The sequence below is a fragment of the Ambystoma mexicanum genome, chromosome 3q, assembly GCF_040938575.1.
Source record: "Ambystoma mexicanum isolate Mex_15411 chromosome 3q, UKY_AmexF1_1, whole genome shotgun sequence".
NCBI classification, from domain to species: domain Eukaryota; kingdom Metazoa; phylum Chordata; class Amphibia; order Caudata; family Ambystomatidae; genus Ambystoma; species Ambystoma mexicanum.
Window position 1 is genome coordinate 531,936,909 of NC_090926.1, and position 10,953 is coordinate 531,947,861.

Genomic DNA, 10,953 nt, shown 5'->3' on the forward strand with positions numbered 1-10,953 from the left:
ACGTGTTTCTTTTCTCTTTTCTCTTTAGCTGATAACTGGTGTCCAGCAGACCACAGAGAGACAGAACCAGGAATTCATGGCTTTAGAGGGGCAGACCATATTAAAACAACTGCATGGAAATATCCGTGAGAAGCCTGGCCACTGGTTTGCCACCACAATCCCAATTATTGGAAAAGGGATCATGTTTGCTATCAAAGAAGGCCGCGTTACAACAGGAATTTCCAGCATTGCCACCGAAGACAGCAAAAAAATTGCCTTAGTGCTCAACAGTGCCCACTATCTAGACAGAATGCATTACAACATTGAAGGCAAGGATACCCATTACTTTGTCAAGATTGGGTCATCGGACAGTGACCTTCTCACCTTTGGAATTACAACGGGACGGAAAGTCCTGGACAGTGGCATTAATGTAACGGTGTCGCAACCGACCATCCTGGTCAACGGAAGGACTAGGCGCTTCACGAATATTGAATTTCAGTATTCAACGTTGCTGCTCAACATCCGCTATGGTTTGACCATTGATGCGCTCGATGACGAGAGGGCGAGAGTGCTTGACCAGGCTCGCCAGCGGGCCTTGGGAGCAGCATGGCTCAAGGAGCAGCAAAAGGCACGTGACGCAAGGGACGGAAGCCGCTTGTGGACTGAGGGGGAAAGGCAGCAGCTGTTGAGTACAGGTCGGGTTCAAGGTTACGAGGGATACTATGTACTTCCCGTGGAGCAGTACCCAGAGCTGGCGGACAGTAACAGCAACATCCAGTTTTTAAGACAAAATGAAATGGGAAAGAGGTAACAAATTAACCTGCTGTCATCCCGGGCTGGATGACTCAGTGGTCATAGCTGTTATCTCCTCTCCTAAGGAGATGAAGAGACCTAAGTGGGGCACTGGGATGAGCTGCTTTGGGACCTATCAGTGGCTTAAAAGCTCACATTTTATGAGTGAATTGCCACTGTCCGAGCAAATTCTATTCAAGCCTGGAATGGACTAATTGCCCAATGGCAAACAGAACACAACTCTTTACGAAAAAGAAAGTCCCCCCCCCAAAAAATATTACCCACTTGTTCTGGGTTTCGACAAACGTGAACATCGTCCTTATGATTTACCTCACTTCATTAACAAGTGAGCAGACTTTATGAGACAGAAGAGGGCCATCTTCCCCCGCATACCTGCTGAAAAACATATTGAGACTGCTTGTTTGATAAATAGTCGTAAGGTCTTAATTTGCGCAAAGTGCAGTTTTTCATTAAAATCGTGACTTTGAAGTGATTTAATAGCACTGGAAAGAAAGAAGAAAACACGAAAGCACTGGTTGTAGAAGAACAAAAGTGGAATAATATGTGTGTAAGAAAAGGGAACTGTATTTGCACTTTGGCCCTATGCTTGTCTGATAAACTTAACTTATTCAAGAAAGGGAGTAGAGTGTAAAGAAGACAAAAGTCAGAAAGGCCATTCTGGTCACGACAAATGGTTTCATTCTCTTGTCTGTCTTTGGAGATTCCATTGTGGAGAGTATACACAGTTACAGGGTGTAAAGTCTGTTTAGGTTCAGTAGTTTGTCGGTATCAGTTCCAGTAGATGTGTGGGCATTGTGTCACACGATCGCAAACGGGCACCGCTTCAGATCACCCTGTACATACAAGAGCCAGATGGCACAAATCACTGTTTCAAGAATACAAGTCTAAGTGTGTTTGTTTGGTCAAGAAACTGAGACAATCACATTGCAGTCACTACAAAGGTCGAATATGAACTTTGGTACAAGAACTTTTTTCTGTTTTTTTTTTGTAAGATACATGTATGAACTGTTCATTGAGGTTTTATATTTTAATTTGCTGCTAAGCAAAGAATAGAGACAGGCAAAGATAATTTATGGCAAAGTGTTTAAATCGTTTATACTTAAATAAAGTCTCTAAAACTCATGTGAATATTTGCTTTCTGTTGTGCACTTGGGGGAAAATAGAGAATAAAAAAACATTGTATTTTAATAAACATTAAGAGAAACAGAGACCGACACTGGAGTAGGCTGTCTGTGTATTGATTAGGAATCGTGAATATTCAAATACTGTCAGATCATTGGCTGAATGAGTGGGTGTGCCTCCTGCGAAATTGCCGGAATTCTAAATCTGACCAGTGGCCATTGCTTCTGGAATGCCAACCTCTTTGCAAACAGTCACAGATGATGCTAGGGTTGTGGGATGTTTACTTAAATCAACCCGACAGTTATAGTCTGAGGCACCTACACCAGAGGAGGTAACTGTGAACATCTTGTAGAAGAATCTTAATGCATTGCTTTCTGATTTCATGGTATTATAGAGCCTGGCTACTCAATATGTGGCCCTCAGAGATGTTTTGGAATAGAACACCCCTGATCCTTCACCACTATGCTGGCAAGGGTTGATGGGAATTGAAGTCCGAAATATCTAGAAGGTCACACATCGATGTTCTACAGAGAGTAAGTCAGTGGAAGCTTAGGCATATTATTTGCATATTGGCATATTTAAAAATGACAATTCTACTAACGTATGCAAATGTGCTCCGTGCATTCACTAACCCGAAGACTATGAGACTACGGTAAAAATGTAGTAGCCTGAAAGTAGTTACGTTCAGTGGCTTATGAAACCTCTTTACGCTGACCGTGCTATGGCCAACATGTTTCACTCTCCACCAGTCTACAGAAATGATGAGGATTCGTTCACGGGAGCACCTTGAGTGTCAGGTTCTTTTAAGACACTGCCCATGTCACTTAATTAGTGATTAGTCACTTAATCATGTTCTGCATTTGGCTCTCCTAGAGGAGTTTCTGTCATTATCCCCGTTGATCGTGATGTGCAGGACTCAGCTTATCTATTTCCATATTTGCAACAAGGCAGTGATGTTGCAATGCCAGTGAAAGCTTGAACCGAGCCAGTGCAAATACTCTTTAGTATGGTCACAACCCGTTTGGTAATGTTACAGATGTGGGGAGGGGGTTACAGGGTCTCATGGCAAGAATCTTAAAAGCCTGCCCGTGAAAGCATGATCTGCTAAACTGGGGAGTCCATAGCAGATTGAAGGGTAGTAAAGGCTTCGAGCAGGGGTGCAGTCTTGGAAACTGGTGATGCACTTGTACTTCTGCTGCACTTCCTGGTGTCTATATCCCCTGCACCTGTCTACCTTATGTGCCTACCACTATCCTAGCAATCCCCAATCTAGCTAATTATCTTCTGCATCAAAGGAAACAATGAACTCTTGTTTCACCTGCTTAATAAATATGATGTAGACCCAGAGGCACGCCACTCTAATATGTACTCTCAGACCGTCACACTAGAGCGCCTGAACCCATCTTTATCCCGTTCTTTATTCTATTGGCTTGCCTGGTGGGCCACCCAGCTTCTCCCTGTGCAGGCGTGAGTTTGACTATGTCCCTTCACCTCAGAGGCAGGTCTTTCTCCTTTTTGTCCCAAGAGATGATCTCCCCCTCTTTTTTCTACACCTTTTACAAAACAAAATATTTTATTGGGTACAATCGAGTCTTCGTATTCTAAAATGTCAGTACCATGGTCAATTTATCCCCGGTGGTCATTCATGTCTCACCCATCCATTGATCTATTCTCAGGTATAGAATGGTGACCATCTCACCTGAAATAGTAGCCAAGGCGTGTTTCCTGAATACTGAACCAAGACTGGAAACAAAAAGCTGCAACAGTTAATCCTGACTCCTCTCTGTCAAGGATTGCCAGATCTTCCAGATTGAGTTCTCACTGCTCCTCTCCCTTAAGCTGCAGTGCAAGGTTATTTGTCCAATGCCTAAGGGTCCCCTTGAAAATCCTATTATCGTGAATCCACTTTTTCACCATAGAGTGGCCTCGCTGTAGAGCAATCTTGCGTAGAATGAAGCTCAGATATCCCATAAATAGTCCTGTTTAGTCATAATTTTAGAAGTACCATACAATGTAAAAATAATCCTGTCTGTGATCCATTACATGTATTCTATATCAAACATATTATTTGTGGAGACTCTGAATCTCTGAGTGGATATTTTGCTCTTCAGTGGATCAATAGGCCAAGCCCAACCAATCAATTATCAAACGCTCTAAACTTGTTGTGTGTTGTTATCAAATGCCAGACATGTATGTATATCGTGTGCATCCATGCCATTGTAAGGGTCCCATGTGGCCCGACGCCCATGTTTCAGGAGTTGTTCATTTTACAAAAATCCTTTCACTCTACATTATTACACTAAAGAGACTTGTATGTGTTTCATAACCAACTTTAAAGGACTTCAACAATAGACCGGAAAATGGTAGAGAAGCTCAAATACCAATCTACGAGTATTTTCTAGATGCAACTGAGCCCCCTGGATGATCTGTGCTGCAGTGCAAGAGAGGACTGCAGTGTTGATCCAGCCATTAAGAAACGAAGGCCTCCTTTCAAAGGCAAATACTATCTTAGGGTTTACCATGGCAAAAAAGTTGCAGGGCTATTGTTTACAAAGGTGGGCTTTTCACACGAGAAGCATGAATTCCCTACACACCAACTTGTGGAAATTGTATACACTCTTTGAAGCCAAACCAGTGGCGATCTTTAAATATTTTCCAGATGTGTTCAAAATGCTTTGTTTTTCCTACCAGTTGAATGAGGTAGTTCTTGATTCTCCCAAGGTGACACCCATTTGTATTAGGGTGGAGTGGCTTACAGTGGTGCAGGTGACTTAATCATGATATCCCCCCACAGTTTTCTGTTATTGTCGTGAATTCAAGATAATAATATCATTCAAATTTGTATTTGAAATTTGGGATAGTGTGATGAAGTCCCATGCTGTAAGCTAGGTCAATGGAATGTGATGAACTTAGGGGTGGGAGACCAGTATCCTCTCCTTGATACAGGCTCCAGGAGAGTTATATGGTGGATCTCCCAGGCTCACTGGCCCATACCTAGCATGAGGTTACGGCAAGCCATATTAACTATATACATCTTGCATGTCCTGAAAAGCACAACTCTAGTGAGGCAGGCAGTGGGTGTTGTGAGATCTAATCCATGAGTGTGCGTGAGTATCACTAGAGAACCTTGATTTCCTGACAGACAGATTTTAGGATGCACTGTTTGTGGAGTCAATCGCAGCTCCCATGTGCTCCCTTTCCTGAGGTACTCTGTGCCTGTCAGAATTAGGTTAACATTAACATTTGTACGCAGATGCAAGGTAGATATGGTGGCAGGTTTTGGAAGCGTAACGGTGAGGAACTGGACTATCCGCATGGTGGGCGTGCGCTCGCCTGGGCTTTTTGAAATATTTAATTAAATGGAATGACCAACCTCAAGAAAATGTGTGGGGCTAATCCACACACATTTTCCTATGCTCACACTATGACAAACGCATAGACTCATGTACTCTGGGTGGACAGAGCATACACGCACAGTCTACCCTGTCATATTTGGTTGGAATGTGGCAGCCAGGAGTACACTAGGTCATCTCCAGGAAGGGAGAGGACCAAGCTTCCAACTGCCATTGACAGCTTGTTTAAAAAACAAAGGCTCCATGGATCCGCCATGCTCTTTTGTGAGACCCTGCATCATGTGGCAGCATTTAATATACCAATAGAGTACTTCAAACTTGCCCACGTGGGGACTGGCTGCAGAGGTGAACAAAGGAGACAGGAAACCCAACAACCTTTCATATGTAACCATGTCAACCTGAAGCAAGCTCCCAAACTCAGTATCAATGACAGTGAGCTGTCATGTCGGGGACTGCTGTTTACAGTAAGCCACCCGGCTAGGAAAAGCCCATTCATAAGGTACAAGATTGTGGTTTGCAGGAGCCAGAGAACCTGTTCTCAGTGCAGCTTCAAGGGAGACCTGCTGCTTTAACAGGTCTTAACTAGCTCCACCTAGTGTCTTCAGGTGTCCGCAGGGGAAGCCATTTGCCAGTCATCATCCAGGTTAGTCTTGCAGGCTTCCCTGCCTAACCCCTGTCCACCTAGCAGACTCTCAAACTCAAGTGTGTTTTATTGTCCTGTTTTAAAATTCGCATTGTATCAGTATTTTAAATTGTATTGTAAAACCTAGGCCTTTCTCCCTCTATTTAGGATTCTCAAACTTAGGGGGGGTTTCCTCCTGTTCTAAAATGTGCATTGTATCAGTATTTAAAATTGCATTGTGAAACCTAGGCCTTTCTCCCTCTATTCAGGATTCTCAAACTTAGGTGGGTTTTTCCTCTTGTTTTAAAATGTGCATTGTGCTTGTTCCTTAATTCTGAGTGTATTCTTCTTGTACAATTGCTCAACTGTCTTTTTTCTGGCTCCCTCGTCTCGTCTGCTTGTACCCTGCCCCGTGTCCTTCCCTAGTGTTCTAGGGAGTCTTCCCATCCCCCCTGAAGCACTCCCTTGTGCACCCTCTTCTTAAGAAACCCTCTGCCCAATCTCCATCACTCCCTTCCTGGGCAAACTCCTAGAAAAGCTTTCCATTTCCCAGCTTAATCTCCACACTGAATCTGTTGGTTGTCTTCATGCCCATCAGTCTGAGTTCAGAGCTGCCAGAAGCACGGAAACTGCTCTCCTGAACATCCGTGAACACCTGCTCTCCAACCATGATTCTAACAGCCCCTGTGTCCTCATCTTGCTTGATCTCTATTCTGCCTTTGACACGGTCAACCATGCCATCCTGCTCAAATGTCTCCATGATAACCTGGGTATCACTGGTCAGGCCCTGGCGTGGCTGACATCTTTCCTCTTTGACTGACTCTCCCAGGTACAACTTGGGTCCTGCCTCTCTGCTATCTTTTTCTCCACCTGTGGTGTCCCCTAGGGGTCTAACCTCTCTCCCTGGCTGTTCAACCAATACCTGGCACTTCTTACCCTCCGCATTGCCGCTCTCTGCCCCATCTTTCAGTGCTATGCGGATGACACTCATTTTCAGGCTACCTTTGGCCACCTCTTCTCCGTCACTCATCACTGACTGTCTACTATCCAGGAGTGGTGTGCCGCAAATTACCTCTGCCTTAATGCCAGTAAGACTGAGATTCTCCTCATCGGCACACCCACTCCCTCCTTTCCTGTCGATCTCTGGCTGGCCTCTCTTGGCCCTCTTCCTGCTCTCACCTGCGAGGCTAAAAACCTCAGGGTCATCTTCGACTCCACACGCTCCTTCTCTTCTCACATCTCTGACGTCACTAAGAAGTGACACTACCAGCTGCACGTCCTCAGAGGTATTCTTCCTTCCCTCTCTTCCCCCAGAAGCTCACTGTCTCCAGACCTCTGGTTCTCTCTAGGCTGGACTATTGCAACGGTCTCTTTCTAAATCTGCCTGCCTCTACTCTCCGCCCTCTGCAACTCATCCAGAACAGGACTGTGAGACTTGTCCTTGGCCTCAAGCCCAGGGATCGTATCTCTCCAGGACTGAAATGTATGCATTGGCTCCAAGTGGCTGCGAGGATTAAGTTCAAAACCCTATGCATTGTCCAAAAGACCTTCTGGGGCCTGGGGCATCAATACCTTCAACTCTCTCTTCCTAAATATCTTCCTTCTCAAACTCTTCGCTCATCCACCTGCAACTCCCTCAGGGTCAGTCGCTTCTCCAAGCAACGAGTTGGTGGTAGATCTCTTTCTTCAGCTGGTGCCTCCCTCTGGAACAGCCTCCCTGCCTCCCTGTAACTTGAGGAGAACCATCTCTGGTTCCGGAAGCACCTCAAAACCTTTCTCTTTGCTTCTTCTTTTTCTCCTCCTCTCCCCTGCTGACCTCCTAGCTGTAACTGAAACTGCACTGGTTACCTGGTCACTCTCTGATCTCGGGCCCAGGTCACACCCCCACCAGTCTCACACACCTGCACTGCCTGCCTGGCAACCCCCGCACTTGGGAACTGTTTCTGTATCCCTACAGTCCCACCACCCGCACTTGACACCTGATTTCTGCACTTACCTTTGCACTTGCCACCTGCTGGGCGTTACTTTTACTTATTGTTATTATTCTATTCCCATGTACTGCATTCTCCACCCCCCACATTCCCCTTCCCCCATCCCATGCACTTGCACGATCTGAATGACACTTGGCCTAGTAGGATTGTTGTCTGTCCTCCCTTCATTCCCCCCTTGCCTCGTCGCCCCTTGGAACACTTGTGTATAGGCACATTATAAATGTCATATCATAAGGGACCACACAGAGAGGACCACTAACAAGAGACACTCTTTGATCAGCAAAATACAGGAAGATAGGTGGGACTTAATATCACAAGCAACATGGACAGAAAGCTTTCTGCTGAGCGAAGGTTTCTGCCATTTTAGTTCTGGGGCACACCTTTTTCATGTTTTCACCCCTTTACCTTTCCTGTTGTAAAGCGCACTGGTTATGACCTCACACATACAGGAGATTGTTGGTAGGGGCATCAGGATTGGTTTATTAAGGTATACTAGCCTACACCAAACACTGTGATCCAGAGTTCTGGAACCCCTTTTTAAGATCATCTGAAGACTTCACAAGAATTGAGAAGGACACTCATTCTTGGACCTTGGCTGAAGGTACCATCTGCCTTGCATTGTCTGCCAGTGAAGGTAGGCCAGGATATCCAAAGAGGGAAGCAATATCCCTCCCTTAAATATCTCCAAAGGAACCGAGGGAGATACAGAACTCAGAGGCCCCTCCAGCTGCTCCAGAACCAGTACCCAGACAGCACATAGCATGCCCTGCTATGCTCTGCAGCAAGCATTCCGATTACAAAGGGCCAGAAGGTCTCTGAGCCTACCACCAAGAACAAGGCAGCTTCCTGCAACACACTCCGCAGCTGTGTGCAATCTGCATTAAAGGACGACACAAGCACATTGAAGAGACTGGGAGAAGTGCCTTGATGAGCATTTACCAACGTCCGCCTTAAAGGTCATTTTCAAACCAGTCAAGTTCCTCGATCTGAAACTGAAGGCAACACTGACCATTGTCAAGCTGCCTTCACTTAAAGACATCTGAGATGCCTCAACCAGTGCTTCAGAACCACCAATCAGCACTGAGACAATGATACCTGAGCTGCTGTGTAGGCCAGCCTTCATCCGTTTCTCCAGCTTCACTCTCGAAATTGCTGTGTCGCCTGATACCCGCAGTGACTTCCATCTCAAATTCTGTTACAGAAGCCTGCAAAGTACCCTGAAGCCGACTCTACCCTGTTGAGCATCAAGAACATCTTCAGCACAAGGTACATTTTGGTTCTATCCCCCTGGTCCATCCTAGAGGTTCCCTAGAGGCATTTTAAGACTGATTGCTCCCTTTGTGCTAAACCCAAGAAGCCTTAACAAACTGTTGTGTTTTATTAACCATACTGACTACCGTCCTGTCAGTATCCAGAGTGCACCCCTTTTCCTTCTTTGAAACTGTCTGTCCTCTGCATTCCTTTACAGAGTGGGTTGTATTTTGTAGTGTTGCAAAAACTGTCTATTGTGATATAAATAAATTAAATATATTTGATACAGCCTTGACTGGACCGTCCCTTTTATCATTGGGCAATAATTGTATTTTCACTGTGTTGACACTAATCCATACAGGTTACCAATATTGAACAAAGTTGTTTGTAGTTTGCTAATTATGCAAATCTGTTTGCATCCCTTCTGTTGTATCAGAGGTGTGGGGCTTATTGATAGTTTAGCAACAGATATTCACCCCTTGACCACTGGTACCCCAGAAGTTGATTCATCACATTGGTTGTAGTGGTGGGATCTAGTTGGAGCCTTGCGCACAGCTTAGTCACCCGATAAAAGTACGATAGCAGTTAAAGTTAAAAACACTGCTAGGTATCTGTAATAATAATGGATCTTTACATAAAGACTGTGAAAGTCATGAGCAAAGATTTCCTGCATGTCCCATGTCAAGACAGGGGACTTCCCCACAACATGCAGATTAATAAACCTGAGCTGCTGATCAGACTCCAAGCTTGGGTAGAAGCGAGGGCGGCTGGGGGCTGGCTAGACCCTTTGTACCCAAATGAGAAGGCTTTGCAGAATGGGTGGTGGAAAATGGAGAGAAGGACAACCTGAGTTGTGTTTCTCACCTACCATACCTCAGGGGGCCAAACAGGGTTTCCCAACACCCCAGAGTGTCTGTGAGGTCAGGGGCTAGTGCAGCCTCCACATATCCCAGGCCTCGGCACAGCCTCCAAGTGGCCCAGTAATTGTTTCCGGCTGTTAACGATGTAGTGGCTAGAAAGCTCCTGCTGGAGAAGAGGAGATTAGCACTGGAGGAACAGAAACAGCGGGACAAGGCCACCCTAGAACTGCGCAAGCTGGCACTGAATAGAAGAAGGATGCCAACAGATCCACCTCTAGCGAAAGCAGCAGTAGTAGCTCAAAACTGGGTGTCCACGATAAGCTCCGGTGTCACATCCCTAACGATTTAGTGCAGGTGTATGAAGTGGGGAATTATATTTTTGACTGGTTTGAAGTGCTCGAGTTGGCTTTTCAGCTGTAGGAGGTGGATGAGGTACAGTGGGGTGCAGCCCTGATGAGTCGCTTACTGACACCAGGGACTGATGCAATTCTTCAGTAAACTTGTGACAAATGGCAGATTATGAGAGCCTGAATGCGGCCCTGCTCAGGAAGCTCTGTAAAACCCCCTAATAGTACCTTAAGAGCTTTAAGGAGCTTGGAAATAAAAGTGGATGGACATTTGAAGTGTTCACAAACTTGTCGTTGAAATATCTGAGCGGGTGGGTCTGTGGTAACAAAGTTGACACATTTAAAGCGATGTATAATTTGATTGCGTGTGAGCATGTCTTGAAGAGTTGTGAGGTTGACCAGCGAGCACACCCAAACCAGATGAGAAATCTGCAGACAAGAAAAGTGACATGGATAGTAAGGACAAAGGTCCATCATACTCCCCTTCCAAGTCGGGTCCCCAAAAGAATGAAGGGAAATCCCAAAACTTTGCTTAAGCTGTACATGTGGAAAAAGAAGAGCACAGGCTCCACTAACACTGGGGCACCTGCATTTTCATAGCCCAAAGGCTGATTC

At 45.4% G+C, this 10,953-nt stretch overlaps 1 protein-coding gene across 7 annotated transcripts in view; it reads left to right on the plus strand.

Moving 5' to 3' along the window:
- TENM2 (teneurin transmembrane protein 2) overlaps positions 1 to 2,008 on the plus strand; it is a 3,863,575-nt gene extending 3,861,567 nt beyond the window's left edge. For all 7 annotated transcript variants that reach the window (XM_069654289.1, XM_069654288.1, XM_069654292.1 and 4 more), the window contains one exon: positions 29 to 2,008. In XM_069654289.1, coding sequence (XP_069510390.1) covers positions 29 to 790 — 762 coding nt within the window. In that variant the 3' untranslated portion in view covers positions 791 to 2,008. The remainder of the gene's footprint in view (positions 1 to 28) is intronic.
- Positions 2,009 to 10,953: the final 8,945 nt, after the last annotated feature.